At 39.7% G+C, this 21,311-nt stretch overlaps 1 protein-coding gene across 1 annotated transcript in view; it reads left to right on the top strand.

Annotated features, from left to right (window-relative positions):
• The window catches only part of CACNA2D4 (calcium voltage-gated channel auxiliary subunit alpha2delta 4), a 179,951-nt gene that overhangs the window by 74,480 nt on the left and 84,160 nt on the right, over positions 1–21,311 (top strand). Inside the window, 3 exon segments of the mRNA XM_058190459.1 lie at positions 4,816–4,943; positions 11,750–11,773; positions 15,203–15,259. Of these exon segments, the coding sequence (XP_058046442.1) occupies positions 4,816–4,943; positions 11,750–11,773; positions 15,203–15,259 (209 nt within the window).

Genomic DNA, 21,311 nt, shown 5'->3' with positions numbered 1-21,311 from the left:
CTTTCTTAATCCTTCATGAATAGGCTTTTTCCTAGAGTTTGCTGAATTGTTTGCATTAACATTCTAAAAATAGCAAAAAGTGCCCAAAAAGTTTGGAAGTGACCTGTGAGATAGGTGGGTCTTCTTTTTTTCCTACTGTTCAAATATAGTATTGCAAAAAGGGAGAGTTTTCTATTATCTTTTCCTAAATTTCTTCCATTGTTACATACCTTTCAATGCTTGTGAGCTGGCAAGTTTTGAAGTATGCAGCAGTCTGCCCCTAGCAAAAGACGAAGTAGAAGATCCGTAATTTGCCAATTCCAGTTGCCATCATTGCAATTACTGGGGTTTTGTGGGGTCTTTGTGTACCACTTTAAGGGATTCTCTTTGAGATAGGTTGGGATAATAATGTGAGGGGAGCTTAGTCAGTGGTGGGATTCAAAAATTTTTACTACCGGTTCTGTGGGTGTGGCTTGGTGGGTGTGGCGTGACATGGCTTGGTGGGCATTGCTTGGTGGGCGTGGCAGGGGTAGGATACTGTAAAATCTCCATTCCCTCCCCATTCCAGGAAATCCCCATTTCCTCCCGATCAGCTGGGACTCGGGAGGCAGAGAATAGATGGGGGTGGGGCCAATCAGAGGTAGTATTTACCAATTCTCCGAACTACTTAAAATTTCCACTACTGCTTCTCCATAACTGGTCAGAACCTGCTGAATACCATCTCTGAGCTTAGTTAATATGCCCTGCCCGCCCCCCCCCCATGCATATGCATGCAACTCTCTCATGCTCCCCTTGCTTTTTGCACCTGATGGCACGGTGGGTCCGGTAGGCCCATTTTTCACCCTCCTCAGGCTCCAGAGGCTTTCTTGTGGGGAGTGGGGGGGACCGGAAGTTGGGAAACAGGCCGTTTCTGGCCACCAGAGGGCCTCGGTGGGGAGGGAGGCGGTTTTCACCCTCCTCAGACTCCAGAAAGCCTCTGGAGCCTGGGAGAACGAAAAATGGGCCTTCCCCACACACCCCCGGAGGCCCTCCAGAGGCCAGAAACAGTCTGTTTTCCTGACTTCCAGTGGGCCCAAAAGGCGCGAAAATAGCTGGCTGGCACACACATGCATGCCAGAGCTGAGCTATGGCAATGCTTGTGTGCCCACCGATATGGCTCCGCATGTCACAGCCCTAGAGTCAGGCACAACTGCAGATGGGAAACTTTTACCTTTACCCTTAATTCTTGGCATTAGATATCACCTACAAAGCCATGCATGGTTTGGGGTCTCAATACCGGTGAGACCATCTGCTTATCCAATCAGAATGAAGACGGAATACCTGCTCCCTGGGAGACTTTGCTGCTCCAAAGAGCTTGCTATCTAAAGTAGAAGGGCTCCAACTTTCAGGTTCCTCTGAAGACTTGTAAAAAATGTGATGGTTTTTTGGGAACATCTTTGGAAATGGAATTGTGGTAGAAATCACTGATGCCAGAGGGATAGACAGTTGATGTCGTCATTGGTTTATTTTGTCTTAATCTTCTTATTTTATTATTGTACACCAACAGTTCAAAGAGTGCACCAATAGTAGAACCTCACTGGAAGGAAGGGATATATGAATTCTATAAAGAAATAAATATCTTCTTTCTAGCACAAATTGGACTTGGACTTGACACTTGTGCTGTTGTTAGACGTCATCTGTATGTCTTTAGATATCTCTGCTTCCTTATATGGTTGGTGGAGAGTTCTTATGCATGGTGACAAAGAAGGAAGGAAGGAAGGAAGGAAGGAAGGAAGGAAGGAAGGAAGGAAGGAAGGAAGGAAGGAAGGAAGGAAAATATAAAGGAGCAAGCCCACTGGAACCATCTTTCTTACCATCAGTTACAGAGAAAATGCTTAATCCTCCAATCCTTGCCCTTTTGTGCATTCTGATTACAGTTCTCTAGATGCTTATGGGACCTATTTAATGTGTCTATTTAGTGCACACCAAACAACCTATAATATAATCTATACCTAAAGGGCCCATCACTACAACAGAAGCTACTGGGTGAAATAATTTTTTTCTATCTTGCTTTAAATCAGGATATTATAATTGCTTTAAATCAATCTATTGCCACTCAGCAGATTTTTTTCATAAAGGATCACTATTTCATGCATGTGTGATGCATTCTCACATTTGACCTGCATATCACACACTGGAAAAACAAAGAATGGTGGGATTTGCAAAGATAAATTTGCATTACTCTCTGAGGAATTTTCAGATATGTAACAGACAAGTCACAGATCAGTTCTGTGTATTTAGCTGTATATCAACATGACTTTAATGACTCAGGCTTAAAGTATGCCCTGTATAGTCCATATCAATCTTGGGTTTCAAAATGCTTTGAACATTTTGTTCTGATTGGTTATCCTGATTACTTTGTATACTTTAAAATCAGGAACATGGGGTTTATATCAGGGGTGAAATCTAAAAAATTTCCCTACCGGTTCTGTGGGCGTGGCTTAATTGGTGGGTGTGACTTGGTGGTCAGGTGGGCATGGTCAATAATAATAAATAATAAAAATAATAAAGTATACAAAACTTGGGAGGCACTGGTCTACCTTCTTTAAAAATAGAGGCACTGGTCTACTAGCTGCCTACAGCGGCGACTGAAGCACTCACTCACCACCGAGTGCTTCAGGGACAGAGAAGAGGAACAGCGAGGCATGGGCAGTGGGGGGGGGAGGGATTTTTGCTACCGGTTCTCCGAACTACCTGCCCCCATCACTTCCAGATCGTACGATCCGGTCCGAACCGGGAGCGTTTCACCCCTGGTTTATATAGTCAAAGATTGCCTTGAGAACCTAATATCATTCATCAATACCTTGATGTATTATTATGTATATTATTATGTATTATATGATGTATTATGTACACTAAGAGCATATGCACCAAGACAAATTCCTTGTGTGTCCAATCACACGTGGCCAATAAAAAATTCTATTCTATGCTATAACTATCTAAATCTGTCCTGGGAGACACAGTTTATTTAATATGCTAAAATGTTTATAGAATGAACTATAAGCTGTAAAATACAACACCTGTTCATCTTTCCAGGAGTTCTGTAATGGATAATAAAATGACACACATATTTGTGTACAACATACTGTTGGTAAAAAGAAAAAAGACAGGCACTGTGAATGGGATGTACTTCACCTTGTGAATGAGATATATTTCACCCTATGAATGAGATGTATTTCAGTCCACTTGGGAACCAAAGTAGCATGGTCAAAATAGCAGTAGGGCGCTAAGAGGAGCTAATGTAGTTTGCATGTTTACCAAAAAGTAAAACACAGTTTCTTCAAATACAATTTATCATCATGTCTAAGGGATGCATATCACACAGGATTTAAGCAACAGACAATTAGATATTAGTCAGTAAATTCTTTCTTTTTATTTCATTTCTGCAACCATTATTATTTGCAGCCGCTCCTTATATTACTCTGATTGGAGTAACTGTGCTGTATATAGAAACACTTTGAGGGGGGGGGTGGAGGAGAGAGTTCTAAGAAGACATCCTTGAGTAGAAAGGAAATTACCTTCTTGAGTAAAATAAGCTTTTCACTTGTCTGCATGGATTCTAGCCTTACTAGGTGCTAGAGCAGGGGTCTCCAACCTTGGTCCCTTTAAGACTTGTGGACTTCAACTCCCAGAGTCCTTGATGCCCGACCAAGGTTGGAGACCCTTGTGCTAGAGCATTCATGGATCATGTTTTCTGAACAATTGGAAAATTTTAAAAAGGGAGCGCAAGGAAACAGCTATATATAAAATCTATATTTCTGAACATGCATAGAGATAAATGAAAGTCAAGTATTGAAGCATTTCTCCCTTTTCTGCCCCATTTCTTCTTGTCCCGAGTCTTGTCCTACCTTCCCTCAAAAAAGTCCATGATCCTGGCATACATCCATCTGCTTTCCTTCAGCCTGTCACAATGTCTTTTATCAATGCAAGCTGGGCAAATGCAGACGCTTTCCAAAGTAGGCTTCATTCTTGGCATTTCATTGACACCCCTGGTCATCCTGGAAGCATCGTCAGCTTGGTGGAGTATGATCCGATGTTGCCTGCAAAATATTTCATTCTATAGTTGGGTGGATCTCCATTCATGTTCTTGGCCTCCTGGAATCAATCAAAGTAGATGTATATGATACAGTGGAAGTACAGATGCAGAGCACCGGAGATGTACAGCACTGACTACTTGTGGGTGCTGTGGGCTTCTTCTTCTGATTTCTCATTATCCAGTTCAAGTTCTGGAATGTGGCAAATCCCAGGAAGGAAGCTGAATTGGCATACAGTGAGAAGGAGTATAACATGCTGTCTATGCTGTGCAGTACCAAGCAAGCAATAGAAGATGCCAAGCAGAGACATCAAAGGAACAACCCAGAAGTACAAAAGTGAAATATCAGAATTTTAATGAATTGAGTAGAGTAGAGTAGAATACAATAGAATAGAATTCTTCATTGGCCAAGACAAGGAATTTGTCTTTGGTGCATATGCTCTCAGTGTACATAAAAAGAAAAAAAATACATTCATCAAGAATCATAAGATACAACACTTAGTGATAGTCATAGGTTACTAAATAAGCAATCAAATCATACTATGAAACAAATAAAACAATATAAATCGTAGAGATACAAGGAAAAAGGTTATAGTCATAAGTGAAATAGACAAGCAAAAGAGATGGATATGTAACGGGGTGTGTGTTTTGTATACCAAGACACTTCATTGGATCAAAAGAAAAATGGTTTGTTTTTAAAATGTGCTTTGAAGAACATGTGATATGATCATGTTGCTTTTCTTCCTTTTTTTTTTCAACTCCAGGAACTTTTTGACCAGTTATAATAAGGAAAGCATTTTCACCATGGACCACTTCCCCCTTTGGTATCGCCGAGCAGCTGAACATCCTCCAGGGAGCTTCATTTATAGCCTTTCTTTTGAGGAAGAAGCAGGTACTTACAATGAATTATTGTGCCTTGAAATAGCTGATGCTTAGCCAGTCAGAAGACAGATTTCAGTAGAAGTGAGAATATTTTCAGTCCTTGCTTCACCCAACCAATCAATGGTGAGGCCAGTAATTTTCCATGAGTGTGGCTCACAACTGATTTGTGCTGATTGTTTTATAGCCAAAAGAGTGCCATCCCTGTTCAATAAGCAGCTTTCTGCAAATTCAAGAATATCTCAATGCTTGTAGAGATATAAAGGATTCCTGACTGAAGCAGTTGTGGGTTATCTCAAGTCTTCACCTTGTCTGAAGAGGAATGACGAAGAGCCAGCCTACTGACTGACTTTTCAGTCTGCTGCGGTTATCAACTCTTGTGGAACTATCTTCAGTCCACCATTTCTTCCCCAGAAGTCCAGGGAGTGCTTAAATTGCAACTGCGCATCACTACATCTCACTTTTGCCATGGCAATGTAGTCCTGTGTTTGCTTACAGTGAATAATGATGCTCACGGAATCACTCTGTAAAGCAGGCAAGATTGGTCCAATGCAAAAATAGTCTAAGGATAATTTGTGCCACATGCCTTAATTAATCACCCAGGCACAAACACAGCTCCCTAGACCCAGGAAAAGCTCTCAAATAGGTTCCCCAACCCGATATTAGCCAACATTTAAAAACTTAGCAGCTATACTCAGGGGAGTCCACCTCCTTCTGGTGCTCAGGGATTGCATAGACAAGCCATTATCAGTTGGCTCAAGCACATTGTTGGGGGTGGAATGGTAACAGCAAGTTGCATCAAGATTTAGGACTATTAAATTAGGTTCTACCATAGACAGGGATGTACAAGGAACGCGGTGGCTCAGTGGCTAAGTCATTGAGCTTGTCGATCGAAAGGTTGGCAGTTCAGCGGTTTGAATCCCTAGTGCCGCATAACGGGCTGAGCTAGCAGTTCGAAAGCACGTAAAAAATGCAAGTAGAAAAATAGGGACCACCTTTGGTGGGAAGGTAACAGCGTTCCGTGCGCCTTTGGCATCTAGTCATGCTGGCCACTTGACCACGGAGACATCTTCGGACAGCACTGGCTCTTCAGCTTTGAAAAGGAGATGAGCACCGCGAGGGGAACCTTTACCTTACCATCGAGAACTACCAATAAGTGACAAAAAGGTAGTCTTCTGTGTCTCGTTTCTGATATCTAGTAGTTGCCCTAATCAGTATGAAGTGAAGCTTGAGACTATACCCTCCACAGCAGGCTTCTGTTTGCTATTCTTCCTCCACCATCATGGCAGCCTAGGAAATAATTTGGTTCTTCTATGGTCTTGCAGCAGACCATGAACAGATTTGGGTTTTTTAAGATTGACGGTCTGGTGAGGGGATCCCATGCTTGCAGACTATAAGGCAGCAAACACTTGTGTGTGACCGCCCCCAACAGGTATTTTAGAAATGGATTGAGTGACGGGTGGTGAAGGGGAAGACCAGTCTAGAGTTTGTAAACAGGAACTGCTCACACCAGTCTAACAATCTGTTGAGCTGTATTTCCCTCAAAGCTGCATATGGAAGAAAACTTCCCCTCCAATCTAGAGCTGATAGTCCATGTACTTTATTGCAGGATATACCATACAATAAAAGATAGATCAATGGGGTGACTCCAGGAACTTTAGATTTTAGACTCTGGAATATTGGAAAGCCTCCGGCTCATAAAAGGTTATCTTTCTAGAGGCACTGGATATGGACATTGTTGATAAATAAGAAACTAAAACATAGTGAGGAGGAGAAAGTTTACAAAGTCTGGTAAATATATGGTGGTTAAAAATGAATCTAAAGGGTTTTTTTTCTCGTTTTCTGCACTCCAGCACAATGATGATGGTGCACAATGCGCTAACTGTGAATCTTTTTTTGGCATTGTGGTGGGAAGAAGGGTGGGTGGAGAAGACAACAACAAGGAAGGCAAGGCTGGGGAGCAAAGAAGGTGAAATTAAAGTGCATTGATTGCAGGATTTGAATGAAAATACCTGAACTTTCTCTTGCTCTTTAGTTTCCTTTTCATTTAACTTCAGCAGCTATCCATTGATTACTATTTAAACTAGACCAATACAGCAAGATTCTAAGACTCCTGAGATTGAATGCTGAAAAACCGTAGACCTTGAACCAAGATTTAGTGAAGTGCCTCTTCAAGATGGCTCCACAAAGCCATGCCACTTTGCAGAGCTGCAGTAAACAGAAGTGACAAAACCAAAGTTGATGATCTTGTTTCATGCCTGACCTGACATATTCTGCTAGCTTGGAATGCTTCCTCTCAAGTTTTATGCTGGCCAGTTAATTCTGTTACATCATACTCCCTTAATATTTTCATTTGGCTGGTATCTTGAAAAATTAAAGTTACCAGTTCCATCAATTATTGTGGTTCTATTCCTCAGGAATAAGAGGAAACACTTGTCTTCTCTCTCCATCTTCCTGTTGTCCGGCAACTTGCGATTGTCCATAAATTGCATAACCTTTTGGCTGGTTATTTTCAACACCCACCCACCTCCTGTAGCACTGTAGCACTGTGTGCTAATGTTATAAACGCATATAAAATTAATCTGCCAGCATCCTAATGTATTATTTTGGACAGGCATTTCAGGAAGAAACATTGCATAGTAATACCAGAATGCTGATGGGAAATGCCTTCATTTGACCTCATCCCATAGGTCGCTGATGGAGAACCTATGGCACGCACACCATCGCCAGCTGCTCTTCTGGTTTCTGACCAGCTGGTCTCCATCAGTGCCAAAGCACCGGAAAACGGCCTGAAAATGGCCCGAAAAACAGCCTAAAAACAGCCAAAAATGCCCCCAAAACAGGCATGCACGGGCCGGGCCAGATGGTCTTCGGGTTGCCGGTGTTCCAGCACATGCACATGAACACATGTTCTGGTTTGGGCACTCGATGCCGAAAAGGTTTGCCATTACTGCCATAGGTCATTATCCACCCTTTCTGTCTACTGCTTTAGCTTCTTCATTCCCTTGAGATCTTGACAAATTCATTTTCCTCAGATTCTAATAATAATGGAATTTATTTATTTGTGTTTATTTTTATATCAAATTTAGAAACCACCCATCTCCATTACAGAGCGACTCTGGGCAGTGTACAAGTACAATATGAAAACATAAAAAACGAATTGCTCCATTGCTGTAACAGGAAAGATATAATATATATGAACTTGGATCTCACCAAGGGTCTATCTTGACTCTCACAGAACATCCCACAATATCTGCTAGGATCCAGAGGGATGCCCTACAAGAAGTCATAGCATGGGAGTTGGGTGGCACAGCTTGCACAGTCGGCTAGATATTTAGACTGGATTGGCATTTTTGTCTACTTACCAAGTTCTTCTCAAGGCCCTCGGATAGACAGATGTTGTTGTTTAGTAGTCTTAAAGGTATTCTTGGAAGATGTAAGCTTTTCCAAATAAAGCTGCCTTTTGCCATTTTGATGGTTCGTTGCACAATCAGCCAGATGTTCAGACTGGATTTGGCATTTTTATCCATCTATTGAGTTCTTCCCAAAGATCTGGGGTAGGCAGATGTTGAAGTCTGATGGTGTTAAAGGAATTGTCACGGGATGTGAGCTGTTCTGAGTAAATCTGTCTTATTATTATCTTGCTGCATGGTATTAAAGTTGTTTGCTCATCCTCAAAATTGCGTATAGAAGTAAATGAGCCCTAGAAAGGATCTTTAACTGCCGCATGATCATAAAATAGGCATAGCAGACATTCCTGTGACCCATTGGGTCATTCTTTGAGAGAAAGATCGTACAGTATGATGTGATCAGATTGTTGCATCATTAAATTCACATTAAATTTTAGGCTGACCATATTTTTTTTACCTCCGTGCTGGAGGGTCCCATGATTATATAAAAAAGAGTATATTCCACTTACCTTCGCTACCAGTTCTCAATGAGAGCATGTGTGCGCTTCTGCGCATGCACAGATTGTCCGTGATGATGTCCATGTGAGTGGGCAGAGCCTCCCGCCGCCATTACTATCGGTTCGCAAGAACCGGACCGAACTAGTAGCAACCCACCACTGGTATATACTGCATCATAAATAGAAAGATAATTGTAATGGCAAACAAACTATAATAATAAGTCAACATTTACTTTATCTAAAGAGATAAAATTACCACAGGCAGGCAAAAAGACAGTGGGAACAGGACCCAAAGGTGTATTTTTCAAACAGCGACTAGACTTACTTGATTTTTCTTGAAGACTTTAACTAATTGGTGGGGAAGTAAGGATTTATACTCTTTTCAATCAGCCAGTTGTTAACACTCTAAAAGTCAACAGAGAGACAACTTGAGTGACTGAGAATCTTCCTAGACAATGGGAACAGGAGTAGCTTCTGACTTCCTGCCGGCTTCCCCATTGACTTTGCTTGTGGGAAGTTGGCAGAGTGCATCAGAAATCATGATCACATGACCACATGGGTGCTGCAACAGCCACAACTTTGCAAATAAAATTGTCTGAACATCATGGAAATTTCAGTTCCACATGAATCCTGGATTTTTTAATGCATTCTTTTAAGTTAATGGATTGTAGGCGCCTTGATTAAAAATATTGTGGTATAATGCACTTTGAACTAACCTGAAAATACAAACAGAAATGACAAACATAATGAGAGTTTTAGTAGTATATAGATTAATGCTATCCCAAAGGAAATTTCTTGAAATAAGAGCTGATGCAATGTATAAAGACTAATGCACTTAGGCCGCTCACAGATCTATTTCCAAGGTTTATTTAAAAAAAAAAGGCAAAAAAACTGAAGTGAAAACTGAATGAAGCTGCAAAATTATGTTCAAGACATATTGGGCACTAAAGATCAAGCCAAGAATGTGACAACTGACAAGTGTTGGAACGGTGAAGGAAGAGAAAGAAATCCCTTCTGTTGCATGGAACATTAAGTAAGCAATATACCGGAAAGAAAGTCAGGAATAAAAGTCAGGAAAAATATAATCAGAAATCTGATCTTTCAGACTCCTGAATAAAAAATGGTGAACTGAAATGGCTCTACTAAAAGTAGAGGTGATGTTAATTGCGGAACAAAGAACTGGCAATGAATAGACTAGCTCTTTGTAATTTGGACAAGGAGAGAACTTGAGATCACCCACAAGTGCTCCATACAATTGTTCCTCACAAGGAAACCACAAGATAACAGTCTCTGGCAGAGTAAGAGCTCTGGGAAACAAGGGGACAGTTATCTTGTTCAAACCATAGTTGCACCTTTTCAAAAGATACTGGCTTCACATGTTTCCTTTTTAATCACTTTTGGAAATTGCTTTCTTTAATCCTTGGCAAAACAAGTTTTAAATAAAAATTTAAAAACTTTTAAAAGGTTATTTTGGAATAAACAGAAAAAGAATGATTAGAAGTTTGATTTAGGAAGTTACAAATGGACTAAAAGTCCAGGTGGATTTGAAATAATATTTTGCAATTAACTTTGAGAATCCTTCCCATAGGAAAATGCCTTTGTTTAGAATTCTTTTTTTAAAAAAGGCTTGGTTACACACTGGAGGGAACTAAACGTAATTAAAGAAGAAGAGTACTTATATTTGATTTACAAATGCAGAATGCAGAAAAATATCTAACACTGGATGTATTGAAGGATATTTTTGTGAAAATGGACCCAGTTAATTTTAAGAATATGGTTATGTAGATAGACTGTGTTTAAAAGATGTTATGGAAGAGGAACAGGTTTTACTGGACAGGACTGAGATTAATCAGAAAGTGGATTTTAAAATGGCAGGCTACAAAAATGTAATCGAAAAAAGTCATGCTGCACTAGACATGTAAATAAAACTGGGTGATACCTTAATAATTAAAAGAGATACACAAATAATAAATCAAAAGAGTGACTTAAATAATTTTCCTATATTGGATTTATAAAAAAGAGACTTATTAAAGCTTTGAAAAATTGTGTGAGAAGAGACAAAAAAAGAAATGAGAAAAGAAATCAAGTTCTAGGGCATTATTTGAAGGATTAATAATCAAGATTGCTAAAAGGAAGGAATATAAAGTTGATTTATTTGATCATGTTTAAAATAGATATATTATCTTTATCTACCTTCAGTGGTCTTTTGCTAATAAGGATCAAATGGCATATGGGAAGAAGAGAACATTTGTTACATTTTAAGAAAAGGTGATAAGTTGCTAAAATTGTCCATACTTTTTCCTGATGAATAGTCATTTTTTATCATTTTATTTTTGTTTACTATATTCTTATTTTTCTTTTTTCTACACTATTTTTTATTTTTTTATTTTTTTTTAGTTTGCATTAGTTTTTAGCTTTTTAATTGTAATTTTAGGAAAACTACAATAAAAAATAAATACCAATATTCAGAATATTCCCAGCATGGAACAGTTGTACAACACAAGGAAATATAAACTAGCTAGCCTCCACTGGATTCGAAACCTATGCTTTCCCAGGCAGCTGAAGAGGAGGTGGACCTATTTTTCAACTATGTTACTTCAGACTACAAGTGGGTTGTAATGTGACTCAATGTGCCTTTGTACAATAACCACAAAAGCTTCCACAAAGAAATCTAGAAATGATGAAGAAGACTTTTCTCTAATTACGTAGAAACATTTTATTATATGTTTAGTCATTCAGTGCTCATCTGTCAAAAATGAATTACTGGACTTACAGTAGGGAATATGTAGCCTATAATGAATTGTTAAACTAAAGATGTTGAGACTCTCAACAAAGATGATTAGAAGGCTGGAGGCTAAATCATATATAGAACAGTTGGAGGAATTGGGTATGTCTAGTCTAGTGAAAAGAAGGTCCAGTGGGGAGATATAATAGCAGTGTTCCAATATTTGAAGGGCTGCCACAAAGAAGAGGGAGTCAAACTATTTTCCAAAGCATCAGAAGGCAAGACAAGAAACAATGGATGGAAACTAATCAAGGAGAAAAGCAACCTAGAATTAAGGAGAAATTTCGTAACAATGAGAACAATTAACCAGTGGAATAGCTTGCCTTCAGAAGTTGTGGGTGCTCCATCGCTCGAGGCTTTTAAGAACAGACTGGACTGTCACTTGTCTGAAATGGTTATAGGGTTTCCTGCTTGAGCAGAGGGTTGGACTAGAAGACCTCAACAGTCCCTTCCAACTCTGTTATTCTGATGAACCAGTACTTGGTGGACAAAAGTATCCCTTTAATATGATACAAGTGCAAACTTATTTAAAATCTCAAATCATAATTTCATAACTTCTTAAGTTAACCAATAATTATTTGAATTCTCCTTGGGAGAACTGAAGCATAACCCCTCCCCTCCCAAAGCCAGTTAATTCCAACTACACCTTTGGGAAATCAAATGCATTGCAAACTCAAAGCAATTATGGTGCTTTTTTGATAAACTGAATATTGGTGGTGGAAGAAGAAATGTTGAAATGGGATATGCAGAATCCGAAGTCCAGAGCCAACCCCTGATAACAAGTCAAGAATATCCAGACTATCGATTAGCTACATGTGTAAAATCATATAGTTCCATATACTTGTTTATCAAAAGGAATGGATGGCTGAAAAGCACATGATGATTTATGTCACTTTACCTTCACTGATAAATAAACCAAACTGGGATACATGCATTTTGAGAATTTTAGTGCCTCTACAGCAGAGGAGAAATGCTCCCGGTTTGGACCGGATCATCCGATCTGGTAGCGATGGCGGCGGGTGGTTTGGAGAACCGGTAGCAAAAATCCCTCCCCACACCCCACCCCAGCTGAGCCACGCGATCATCAGAGGTGTTTTTTTTTACTTTTAAAAGCATTTTTTCTTTGGCCGAAAAAATGCTTTTAAAAGTAAAAAAAAAAAGCCTCTGATGATCGCACAGCTCATCTGGGATAGTCAGAACCCTTTAAAAGCATTTTTTTCTACAACCTCTTTGGCCGAAGAGGTTGTAAAAAAAAAGCTTTTAAAAGGCTCCTCTGGCGATCCCAGCTGAGTTGCTTGATCTCCAGAACCTTTTAAAAACATTTTTCTACAACCTTTTTGACTGAAGAGGTTGTAGAAAAAATGCTTTTAAAAGGTTCTGGCGATCAGGCAACTCAACTGGGATTGTCAGAACCCTTTAAACGCTTTTTTTCCTCTGGCGATCCCAGCTGAGTTGCCTGATCATCACAGGCTTTTAAAAGCATTTTTTTACAACCTCTGCGGCCGAAGAGGTTGTAGAAAAAATGCTTTTAAAAGTTTTTTTAAAAATTGGCCACGCCCACCCAGTCACATTACACCCCCCCCACCAAGCCACGCCCACAGACCCGATAGTAACAAATTTTACATTTCACCCCTGCTCTACAGTTAGCAGTGCTGACCAGAGGTCTGGAGGCATATGCAGATAAAGAAGCACAGCTCAAAAGAATGTTACATCCAGTTGAATGAACGTTCTCCTCCCCTCTAAAACAGGGGTCTCCAACCTTGGCAACTTTAAGCCTGGAGGACTTCAACTCCCAGAATTCCCCAGCCAGCAAAGCTGGCTGGGGGATTCTGGGAGTTGAAGTCCTCCAGGCTTAAAGTTGCCAAGATTGGAGACCCCTGCTCTAAAACCTTTAGTTCTTTTGACCAGGAAATGGTGTTAATATTACTAGTTGACACCCACAGTAATTTCCTATTAAAGATATTTAGAGTTCTAGACTACAAAGCTAAAAAAATATATATCTGAAGATGTACTTTAACTGGCAAATTGACAGTTCAATATGCGTCAGTGTGGAAAAAACAGTTGTTTTGCTAAGAGGATTTTCTCTTTTTCAGTGTTATGTCCCTAAAATAAGTACATCCCCAAATTTAGACATCTGTATTTTTCTAGCAAAACACTGACATTAGGGCTGCTTTATGAATAAGCAAGTAGGTCTCTTTGATTTGGGAAATGCAGACATAATTCTAGCTTTGAACATTAGTGACTTCTATTATATTACTGTAAGTCAGGATGATCAAGGCATCTTTCTTGGTGATCAGCAATCCAAAGCGACTTCTTACTGCTTTTTAAATCTCTTACTGGCAGCAGAACAAACCATTAGATTCAGGCATGTCCATGTTTCCCTATCAAAAATATGCAGAGACATAGCCGTCAAACCAGAAGAGGTTTCCTGATACAGGTAATCTTCAATTTACAACCACAATTGAGCCTATTTCTGTTGCTAAGCGAGAGAGTTATTACTTTATTACATGAGTTTTCCTCCATTCCTCCAACCTTTCTTGCCACAGTTGTTAGGTGAAGCACTTCAGTAGTTACCGTATTTTTCAGAGTATAAGATGCTCCGGACTATAAGACACACCCATCTTTTTTTGGTGAGGAAAACAAGAAAAAGAAATCTGCTTCTACCTCCCAGCAATTTCGCCTCGTTGCAGCAAACAGCCTGCTTTACTTTCATTTTCGTTTTCAGCATAGCTTGATTAGCACAAGAAGAAAAAAACTGCTCCCAGCAATTTACTTCCTTGCAGCAAGTAGCAGAGGCCCGCTTAGCAATAGGCCATGGCAATCCCTGCAGCCTGAAACAGCTGAGAGTCGGGAGACCAATCCAAGGAACCATCAACTTGTGCTAATTAGGCTGTGCTGAAGCTGAAATGGGCTGAAAGGAGGTAAATTGCTGGGAGGCAGAGGCCAAAGGGTGGGGGCCAGTTGGTGGGCGGGGCTACATTCGGTGTATAAGACAAATTTTCACCCTCTTTTAGGGGGGAAAAAGGTGCGTCTTATGCTCCAAAAAAATACAGTAAATTAGTAATGTGGTTGTTAATGAATCTGGCTTTCCTGCTGAAACCTTCATCAGAAGGTCGTAAAAGGTGATCACATGACCCTGGGACACTGCAACCATCATAAATATATGCCAGTTGCTAAGCATTCGAATTTTGATTAGGTAGTCATAGGGATGCTGCAACTGCAGGTGTGAAAAATGGTCATAAATCACTTTGTTTGGTCATTAAATGAAAAGTTGTAAGTCGAGGACTACCTGTATATTCTTCCTGCACCTCACAAGGAGCAGGATTCTTCCCCTCCTACCCCATGCATTCTTCCCAGCACAATACAATCTGATTAATTCTCTCCTATATTCTGAGGAATTATCGTCTAAACATGAAGATCCTACGTCTACTGGTCTTTATGTGTGTTCTATACTTTGTATTTGATTTATGAACAGAATTAACAGTCTGTCAGTTCTGAGAGTCTCTTCCCTTGAGATACAGGATCAGCTTTTGAATTTGCTACATTTATGTCTTAACAGAGGGAAATTTGCCTGAGGCAGTGACAGTAAGCACATCTGTGACTGTGACTATTGGTGGGAAGACAGGAATTGCTGCAGGTAGGACTTGTTCCAATGCACTTGAAGTTGGGATAACATTGGGGAGAACTTCTACTTGTTTTTATTTATTTTTCTGAATGTGAATAGTATATTCTGGAAATTGGCAAGTTCATCACTTCAATAGGCTAAACATGGGATTTTTATATCAAGCAACCACTAGATGGCAGCAAAGAGAAAAAGAAAATCTTTCCTGCCATCTAGTGGTCAATTGCCACATATGGTGGAAGTCCTAACAAAAACTTCCAACACTTATTTTATAGGAGAAATCCTTGCTGTTAATACTAGGCCTAAGTTTTATGTCACATGTATCGTTGCAGTGTCCTTTTTGTGCCCAGCAAATATCACTTCTGTGCTTTGCAACTTTTTCATAACTCCGTAAAAAAAGCAAAAGCCCTTTCACTTAATTTTCCTCCAAGATCATAGTTCCCTGTAGGGGTGGGGTGGGGGCTAAAATGACAATATGGAATATCCCTGATAGAAATGTTGGGATGATGCTCTTCATAATAACTGCATCAGTGTTTATTTCCACTCATCAGTGTAGAAACTGAAATCTACAAATGTTCATCTCATTTTTGTATATGCCCTTTGATATTTATGAATCGGTGAACTGGCATGAATACTGTTGAAAGGAACGAGATAATGAATGAGTTTTGAGGGCCTCGTTCATGCCCTTTAAAGTGGTTTCATTATAGTCAGGGTTTGGGGGGTGTGGATAGCTGATAATTAGGAGTTCCTAATCAAACCAAGCCATACCACAGCTCAGAAGACAGCAATAACAGAAAAGCAGATGGTGTGGAAGGACTGACGGATGAGGATTATAAAGAGATTAAGTGGAAAAATGATGAAGTATCACCCTCTCCCTCCTCCCCAAAATACCCCTAGAAGATACATGCTCAGTCATGGGCATGGTGATATCTATTTATAGCATCCAAACAGAAACCTTCATATCAAGTTTGCTGCCCATACAGCCTTAGATGAATTTCTTTGTAAAATTTAAAGCAGCTGGATGAGAGAAGAAAGAAGACAGGTCTTTGTAGAATCTTGCATCTTCGCTATGAGTTGGAATAGGCAAAACATGAAGGATCTTCATGATATAGAACTTGGGCAAATGGGAATACCCAAGGATTCATTTCTATTGAGTAGATTTCATTCATTCATTCATTCATTCATTCATTCATTCATTCATTCATTCATGTTAGATTGTGTGGTTACCCAACTCGCCATAGTGATTCTGAGCAGCTGACAACTTATAAAATAGTTAAAAACAATATATGGATATCTGCTTATCCAACAAGTCAGATAAGGGGACACATTCTAGGTCCCTTCCTTAAATGTAGTTTTCTAGCAGGATCAAGAAGTGTGCCTTCTCAGAGCTTCTCCTGGCCTGTGGAACGTTCTTTCTTCAGACATCTGTCAGGCTCTTAACTTTTTAGCCTTCTGGAAAACTTGGAAAATATTATTGTTCCCACAAACATAGAGGTGGAACTATGTTTTCTCAATCTTGGCAACTTTAAGATGTGTGGATTTCAATTCCCAGAATTCCCCAGCCAGCAAGCAGGAATTCTGGGAGCTGAAGCCCACACTTTTTAAATTTTCCAAGTTTGAAACAACAAGGATGGAGCCCATCAAGATAATATGTGGATATGTGGGAAAGTGCTGTCCTGGGATGCCATGAGTTTTTATTTTCTTGAGTTCTTATTCTATTTTGTCTGGGAATTGTTGTTCTGTTCCGTTTGGGAATTTTTGCTTTTTTTTTTTTTTTACTGTTTTGCAAGCCACTCAGGGTTATAATTGCAAGTGACTATATACTGTAAGTCTTTTAAAATACCGGTAAATAAATAACACCTAAATGTCTGCCAATGGCAATGACCACAGCAACGAAGAAAAAAACAACAACACACCATCTCATGGACACAAACTAATCTGCCAAACTCACAGCCAGGAATACATCCAAGTCTTCGAGTTTTCTCTGTTGAGATTCTGGATCCCTCTCAATAATATAATTCTCATAATGTAAATTTGAGTAAATTATTTGAGATAATTATAGTAAAGTTTTTGAGTAAATTATAGTATTTTCCAGCTGAAATCACCTTGGAAGAATACTCTCTTTAAAATAGCCTACATGTGCCTTTTCAAGTGAATTTAGAAAGCCCATTCAATATGGTAATCTTCCTAACAGCTTTTGATCCCCAAGTGAACATTAACTAAAACATAATTATTACTTATCACTTAATTAAAACTTGTGTGTGTGTGTGTGTGTGTGTGTGTGTGTGTGTGTGTGTGTGTGTGTGTGTGAGAGAGAGAGAGAGAGATACATCACTATGCTCCAGATAATATGACTGAATGTTCTGTCATGTGACTCATTAAACTGAGCTTCTGTATTGGTAAAAGAGGTTGAACTGACATTGCAGCTGCTGAGAGTTTTAAGGTCCCAGTGAAATCATTACAATCTGCATCTCCTTGGTCTAGGTATATAAGGGCATATGACATCATTTGAGGAGTGTGGTTTGCAAGACAATCTTTGCTTGCTAATTTCAAGCATGGACAGACCAGTGTGTGTACATTTCATGCATGTTTACATGTCTACGAGTATACACATGGATGTATACTTATTTTAAAGGATGCTACAGGTTCCTGCTGGAATCTTCGGGTTCCTGCTATAACCTGAATCCAAACCTCTCCTCCCAGCATACAGGATTTCTAGAGTTCAAGACATTGTTTTGCTGATCCCACATCACCGAGGGATCTTGTTTTGCTTGCTTGGGAAATTAAAAACAACAGTAGCATGAATAACTGCATAAATGAAGCCCCCTCAAATAAAATCTAGCCACCCGTGCAAGCTGCTGTTGTTTTAGGTCAAATGGATTTCAAAATTCAGTGGGACAAGCCTTACTGAAGTGTTTCCGCTTTGTTTTGTTTTTTCCCAAAAAAAGAATTGCTGTGAATTGCTGTGGGGGTTTTACAGTGAGCAGCAATCTATAGATATATTTGGAAATAAGTAAGCAATGCAAGAATCCTTTCATATGCTCCCTGGGATTTCCACAGATGGGTGTTAAGAGCAGAGAAATTCCTGTTCCTGACTGTAACAGCTTGTAGCAACTATTCCTTGCTCTGCCTTCTGTGTTGGACTATAGGGAGCCATTAGCAGTGACATAGCAGCGTGGGGTGAAACTGTTAACTGTCAGTTGCTGTGCGATGATACAGTTGAATTTCAGAAGGGCACAGACGTCAGACAGACTTAGCCTTGGACCATTCCTGCACTGGGTGAGAGTGTGGGGGATGAGGAGTTCTTTGGAAATAGGCTAACTGTTGGGAGCCAGTCTTATCTATGCGAAGAAAATGAATCTGAAATAACTAGAATTCTTTGCTTGCAGCCTTCCTTCCCACTATCAAAAAATATTTTGCTTATTAGTTTTCATATATTTTGTATGTCATTTTGACCAAAAAGGAGACTCATCTACAGAAGGTCATTTAGCACCAATAGATTTTTGCCCTATCTCTTCACTCCCAAATTATTTGATATCGTTTTAATTCTAAGCAGAATCAGAAGAGAGGAGGAGGTTGCTATGGCAACTGTTTCCTTAAGCTTTTGGTCTGACTCATTTCAGACAATTACTCTCATGCTCCAGGATGCATAGTTGCGATAGAGGAGAGTTGTGTGCTGGGTTTTATTTCCTTTTATTCTTATCGTAGGTATTAACTTCCCAATAGTCATGAAAATATTCTTCCAGCATCATAGTTTTGGAGCTGCTGGTACATTGAGAGCATAGGACAGGTCATGAGTAATACTCATGTGAAGCTGTGAAATAGGTCCTCATTATACATGAAGTGTTTTTCCTAGGTTTCCATTATATATATAATATATATATAATTTTCTCCCGCATAAACCCGAATAACCAAAGATCTACATACAAACACCCGTGAAAACCAATGTCTTGGCAACGTTTCGACGAAGTCTCATTCGTCATCTTCAGGCTTCAGCTTCGTGCTTCTGGGAGCAATAGGTTGTAAAAAAATGCTTTTAAAAGGTAAAAAAAAAGACACAATCACAGCTGTGGCACTTTTTTTTTAACCTTTTAAAAGCAGGAAGTAACAACACCTGGGCAGGTGGGTGGAGCTTTGCTCCACCATCACTACCGGATCACCGAACTACTGGCCATGATCGCTACTGGATCATGCAATCCAGTCCGATCCCGGAGCATTTCACACTGCTCTGAACGCTGAATAACTATTGAAGATATTTGACACAATTTGACCATAATTTCCAAATAGTGTGGTTCCAGACTTCATTTGAGGGACATTATTTCTCACCTTTGGTCATCTTAGCCATGATCTTTGGGAGATATAGTTCAGCAACTTCTAGAAAGCTATAGATTCCTTTTGATCTCCAATAGTGGCTTTCATCATATATGTGGCAATAAATTCTGTACTGGTGGGAAAAGTAATTGAAATTATTGAAATTGAGCCTAACAGCCATTCTATTATCACTAAATGATTGAATTGTAATATGAGTTTAAAGCAGATTTTGTTGAGGCAAGTAGAAGAATTATTGGAGTCCTTCATAGTTGAGAAGTAGGAGCATCAGAGGGCAGCTCCTATTTTTCACACCAGCCCATGTTCACCACAGCAAAGCTTGCTATAATGGATGAAATATATTATTTCTCCTCTAGCAAATGTCATTGGAGAGAACATTAGCTTGCTGGGAAATGTTGTGCCTGGACACAGATTAGAAAATAATGTGTGGTTTGAAGAAAACAAACACTGTGTTCTGAAATATTTTAAATGTTGCATATTTTTTACACCTGCATTTGAATGAAAAGTGACTTGGCAACAATAATATGTGGAAAGAGAGTCAGTTCAAAGCATGCTGTTGCTTGAGGCAGAACAATCACGGGCAGTGGTCTCATCATCTCCATAAAACATCATACTGCCAAATGGTCACCAAATTACAATGGCATTTAAGGTGAGGTAAACCTTATAAACATTTTCTTTCTCTTTCCCAATGGTGCAAATTGAGAAAAAATAGATTAAATGATTTGCTGCCCTTCTATGATGCATACAATTACCTCCTAATCAAAACTTTTGCAAGCAGAGATTTTAGAAATTTTATTTGGAGGATGGATGGCCCCTTCTTACCGGATAATGACCGAAGTGACCCCAGTAGCAAATAAAGAGTTTACCAAAAGGGCAAACAATTCCAATTTTGGACGCTCTGCTGGAAGATGCTAAACTAGCCATTATACGTGCTTGTTTCCTTGATGGTGGTAAATGATTGAGTAGTCTGAGCATTGACTGTTCTTACCTGATGTCCGATGAAATTGAATTTGAGAATCAAGTAAAAGGCTGCTCAGTCAGGTTTCCCTCACAGAATTCTTCCTGAGTTGCTTGGAATTTATCAAGCTTGTAAATATGCTCAGGGAGCCTTTTATTGGTCCCTAATCAACTGTACCTACCAGTATGTTTTCTTCATGTGCTTTATAGCCTTGCTTTACAAAATTAAAGGCTGCCTCAAGGAGAACCAACCTTGCATCCCAATTTTAAAAAGGTAAAGGTTCCCCTCGCACATACCTGCTAGTTGTTCCCGACTCTAAGGGGCGGTGCTCATCTCCGTTTCAAAGCCAAAGAGCCAGCACTGTCTGAAGATGTCTCCGTGGTCACGTGGCCGGCACGATAAAGGCACAAGGAACGCTGTTACCTTCCCACCAACGGTGGTCCCTATTTTTCTACTTGCATTCTTTACGTGCTTTCAAACTGCTAGGTTGGCAGAAGCTGGGACAAGTAATAGGAACTCACCCCGTTACGCGGCACTAGGGATTCGAACCGCTGAACTGTCAACCTTTTGATCGACAAGCTCAGCATCTTAACCATTGAGTCACCGCATCCCTATTTAGATTCTGCCAAAAGTTCTATGGCAGGGGTGTTCAACCTTGGCAATTTTAAGACTTGTGGACTTCAACTTCCAGAATTCCTCAGCTACTGACTGGAGAATTATGGGAATTGAAAACCACAGATATTAAAATTACCACAGTTGGCCTCCCTAGTCTATGGCAGG

Source organism: Ahaetulla prasina, chromosome 7 (genome assembly GCF_028640845.1).
Source record: "Ahaetulla prasina isolate Xishuangbanna chromosome 7, ASM2864084v1, whole genome shotgun sequence".
Classification (NCBI taxonomy): Eukaryota; Metazoa; Chordata; class Lepidosauria; order Squamata; family Colubridae; genus Ahaetulla; species Ahaetulla prasina.
This window is presented reverse-complemented; position numbering and strand designations above follow the sequence as displayed.